The sequence below is a fragment of the Coenobita brevimanus genome, chromosome 92, assembly GCF_032717465.1.
Source record: "Coenobita brevimanus isolate Jiangsu-jjx chromosome 92, ASM3271746v2, whole genome shotgun sequence".
NCBI lineage: Eukaryota > Metazoa > Arthropoda > Malacostraca > Decapoda > Coenobitidae > Coenobita > Coenobita brevimanus.
Window position 1 is genome coordinate 20,890,346 of NC_137045.1, and position 4,666 is coordinate 20,895,011.

At 46.1% G+C, this 4,666-nt stretch overlaps 1 protein-coding gene across 1 annotated transcript; it reads left to right on the forward strand.

The window, feature by feature from the left end:
* The first annotated feature begins 2,835 nt into the window (after positions 1–2,835).
* Positions 2,836–3,759, forward strand: LOC145412160 (uncharacterized). Its single transcript, XM_080282095.1, has 2 exons — positions 2,836–3,323; positions 3,639–3,759. Exons 1-2 carry the CDS (start codon positions 2,836–2,838, stop codon positions 3,757–3,759), a joined length of 609 nt encoding a protein of 202 aa, XP_080138221.1.
* The last annotated feature ends 907 nt before the right edge of the window (positions 3,760–4,666 follow it).

The window sequence follows — 4,666 nt, forward strand, 5'->3', positions numbered from 1 at the left end:
TCTCGTACTACATATAAATTCGTACCAAATAAATAAATAAATACCGTTTATGAGTGGTGTGGAATGGTTACATTCCCATAGAACTCGTTTTCTTTGGAGCCAGCCTGATAGAAAACACAGTAAAGTGAGGAGGTACTGCTACCTGTTTCGAGTATTTTAAACCTCAGGTGAGCGATTTCTCTATGATTTTTTGATGTTTCTCACCAAAAGCGGAGGTTTGAGCCAAAAAATTTTTTTTTTTCCAAAAATGGTCAGGATTGGGGGGAGTCAGTGGTGGAAAAGTGGTCGGGATGGGGCGGATTAATGGGCAGAGTATAGTCACTCTGGGCACAGATATCTATCTCTCTGTCTGTTGCCAGGCACCTTAATCTTGTAAAGGGTGGCCACACACAGATCGCCTCCGTGTCACCCTGTCCTCCGCAGTTTCATTGCCCTTCCTCCAGCTTACACCCCCCTGTCTCTTATACCTCCACTCCCTCCCCCCCTCGGCCTCCGCCTCCCTGTCCCCCCCCCCTCAACCTCACCCATATACACTCTCCTCGTTATTCTCCCGCTCTCCATCCTCCCCACATGGCCAAACCACCTCACTGTATTTCTCCTAACGCTTTCCATCACATTCACGTCCACACCATAACGCTCCTTCACTTCCTTATTTGTCAGTCACTCTCACTATGTAACTCCACGTGCTTCTCAAATAACGCATTACCACTGCCCTTGCTTTTGACTTGCGTCCTTCCAGTCCTTCCAACAAGGTCCAAGCTTCACTTCCATACGTTAGATTGCGTATCACAATACTGGCATGCAGCGACTTCTTTACTTCCATGTTCCCTTCCCTATTTCTTATTACTTCATTCAGTGAACCAGCAACCTTTCTTCCTTGTTGTACCCTTTCAAGCGTTTGAACGTCCAAACTTTCCATCCTTACTCATCACACTACCGAAGTACTTAAATGCACTGTCATTTTCCATTTCCTCATCATCCAACCTGACTGTACATTCAGTTACTTAATTTCTCTCGAAAACCATTACTCTACTCTTCTCTACATTCACCTTAAGATTCCGCTTCTTACACACACTCCTAAACTCATTCACCAAACCTTGCAGTTCCCCTTAATCTTCACTTTACAACACAGTTACATCTGCAAACAGCAATATAGGAAGTTTCTAAATGCTGTTCTCTCTCATTAGAGCTGCTCCAACATCCACCACACTACCTTGCATCTTTTTTATAGCCCCATCCATATACAGATTGAACAAACATGGAGACATGACACATTCCTGTTTCAGTCCAGCATTCAGATAGCAAAATTCACTCAATTCCCTATCCACACGCACTGCAGCCTTAGCACCCTCATACATTTCTTATCACTGCCTTCAATGAACCAGCAACCTTTCCTCCTTGTTGTACCCTTTCAAGCACTTCAAGCTCCAAACTTCAATCCTTACTCATCACACTACCGAAGGACTTAAATGCACTCACATTTTCCTTTTCGTCATTTTCCAACGTGACCCACTGTACATTCACTGTCTGAGGCAGCTGATAGCAAACCCTTTTCAGTATCCTCTTACTTTCTCTATACTCATTTCAAAGCCAGAGGTGGCTGTTGTGTGTATGTATGCAATAGCTAATCGTGCTCTCATGTTCCTGAACTTGATTCTTCTGAATTCTTTACTCTTTGGCTTCAGCTTTCCTGTCATTCTCCAACTAAATATGTCTGTACTGTTTACTTATCCCCTAATTCTGTTGACTATGAAAAATTCTTCGACTATCTTACTTCAATGATGGAACACATTCTGTCCATTTCTCCTTTCTCTGAAGTCTCCATTCTTTGGCTCTCCTCTCCTTTCACTGATCCACATGGTGAACAAGCCTACATCTTTTCTGTCCACAATGACCTAGTGCAGCTTGTACAACACCCTACCTGTATCCCTGACTGCTTTCGAGAGAGATCCAACATACTTGACCTCTTGTTTACAACTAATCCTTGTGCTTACACTGTTAATCTTTCCTCTCCATTGGGTTTCTCCAGTCACAACCTTGTCACCTTAACCTGTCCTATTGCTCTGATGTGTTCTGTGGACCCTCCAAAGGAACGTCGGTTGTAGCACTTTGGAGCTGCTGCTTAGGAGGCTCTCAGGCAGTGCTTCTTTGATTATCCTTGGAATTATTATTGCTTCCATGGCCAGGAGCCATCTGAGTGTTCCTTGTGCATTACGGAGGTTATTCTGTCAGGCATGGAAGCATATATTCCCTTCTCATATCCTTTGACTAATACAAGAAAGCCATGGTTTAATCACGCTTGTTCTAGTGCTGTCCGCAGCAAGGAAATGTATTTCCTTGTACTTCCCTCTCAGGTCAACACTCGATCATTGATCTGCAGTGACACCCGACATGCTGTCCCATTTGGCCACATTCTTACTTCTTACTTTCTGTTGAACGATGGGATACCTTTAAGCGTGCTACCCTGGCAGCATCTGATGAGTGTATTGGAGACCACTTGAGATCAAGGTGGGGATTCATCTCGTTGGGAACACTGACCACAGTTGAGGAGAGTCGTGCTGCCAGACTGGCTGGGGATCGGGAACAGCACAGACCTCTGTCGCAATGGGCACGAGTTTTGCTGAGAAGGGACAAGGAGAGGTATGTCAGAGAAATCACTGAGGAGGTGGAAGGCTGTTTCATGCAAATAACCTTCAACCTGCCTACCTGGTCCTGATGAAGCTCCACTCCAGACCCACCTCTCAGGGCAACTCTGTTCAGACAGCAGATGGACGGCTCATGTCAGGGGTGTGTGAGTATAGAGCTCGTTGGGCTGAGTAGTTTGAGTAGCTGGATATGGCTGAACCTCCCAGTGGAGAGCTTCTGTTGGCTGGTGTACTACCACTGACTTCTGTCCCACTAATTGACAAAACCCTGCCTTCTCTAGATGAAATCAAGAAGGCAGTGGCTAGGTTGAAAAGTGGTAGAACAGCTGGTGTTTGTGATATCCCAGCAGAATTGATCAAAGCTGGGGACAAGACCATGATCGGGGAGTTACATGCAGTCATAGATGCTGTTTGGCAGACTGGTGGCATTCTTCCTGACTGGACAAAGAGTTTGGTCACCCCTATCTGGAAAGGAATTGGAGACCAGCGTGACTGTAGTATCTACTGTGGTATTACAGTGCTCGGTGTTCTGGGCAAAGTTCTTGCTCACATTCTCCTGATGCATATCCGGGACTATTTGCTGAGGTTTCAGGGGCTTAAGCAGTCTGAATTCACGCCCGAGAAATCTACTGTTGACTGTATCCTAGCTCTTCAAGCTCTTGTGGAACGCCGTCTTGAGTTTTGACTAGGTCTGCTAGCAGCCTATGTGGATCTCAAGAAGGTGTTTGACTCAGTAAATCGGGAGGTAATATGGGAACTCCTGTAACTTTGTGGGATCCCTGCAGTGATATTTTGACTGATTGCTGGCTTGTACTCAAACACTGAGAGTGCTGTCAAGTGTGGTGGTGGGGAAAACATCCGACTTCTTCCCAGCAAGTTCTGGTGTAAGACAGGGATGTATCCTTGCTCTCCTACTTTTCAACACATGTATAGATTGGGTACTGGACTGGGTTTGAGTTGAAGTCACTGTGTGGTATCAGTTGGCCTTTGCAGGGTTACCAATCTTGGCTTTGCTGATGGTGCAGTTATCCTAGTGGAGTCACAGGAGACACTACTGAATGCCCTGGAGGAATTTCATGAGAATGCAAAGTCATTGGGATTAAAGGCCTATTAGGCCAAGACCAAGGTCCAAGTATTTGGTGGCTTGTTGGATGAAGCAACTCAGTCTGTCCAAGCATGTGGTGAGGATATAGAAGTCTTGGAAAGATTCACTTATCATGGTAGTGTGGTCCATGACAATGGTACCGTAGATCAGATGGTGAGATCTCTCGTTGCATTGGTCTGGCCTACAGGGTTATGGATTCACTCAGTTCGGGTATTTGGCACTGTCGTTATTTGTGTAGAAGGATGAAAGTTCGCATCTTCAGGGCGCTGGTGCTCTCTGTCTTACTTTATTGCGGTGAGAATTGGACACTAAACGGTAACTTGAGGGGGCAAATTGGCTTTATAGGTACTAAGTGTCTTCGCAGGACCGCGGGATATGGTTGGTACAACCGGGTGTGTATTACTCCGAGAGACTGAATCGAGGCTTATTGCCCACATAATACGTCAGTGTCAATTCCAGGCATATGGGCACATGGCCCACTTTCCAGAGGCTGATCCAGCTTACAAGGTGATCTCTAAACGTTCTGTCACTCCATTAGAGTGCAAGGTAGGGGATTAGAGGGGTCAGCAAGGAGTGAGCGATGGGGAAGGTAAGGGAACTCAGGAGGAGGGTGGGAGAAGAGTAAGGGTGGGATGAATTGAGGGAAGTAAGGAGAGAGGTTGGGGATTGCTAGTGGAAGAGGGAAAGGGTAATGAGGGGAGAGGGAAAGAGGGAAGAAGAGAGGGTGAGGGAACAAAGAAGGAAGGATGTTGTGTTAGTGAGTGGAGGGGGAAGAGGAGAGCAATGGGGGGCTGGGGGGTTATTAGAAGGAAAAGGCAAAGGGAGATGGAGGGATGAATGGTAGCCTTCCTTGCCATCACCATATTTCTCACCACCACCATTACAGTCATCCTGTAATAGACACACCAGAATGTAC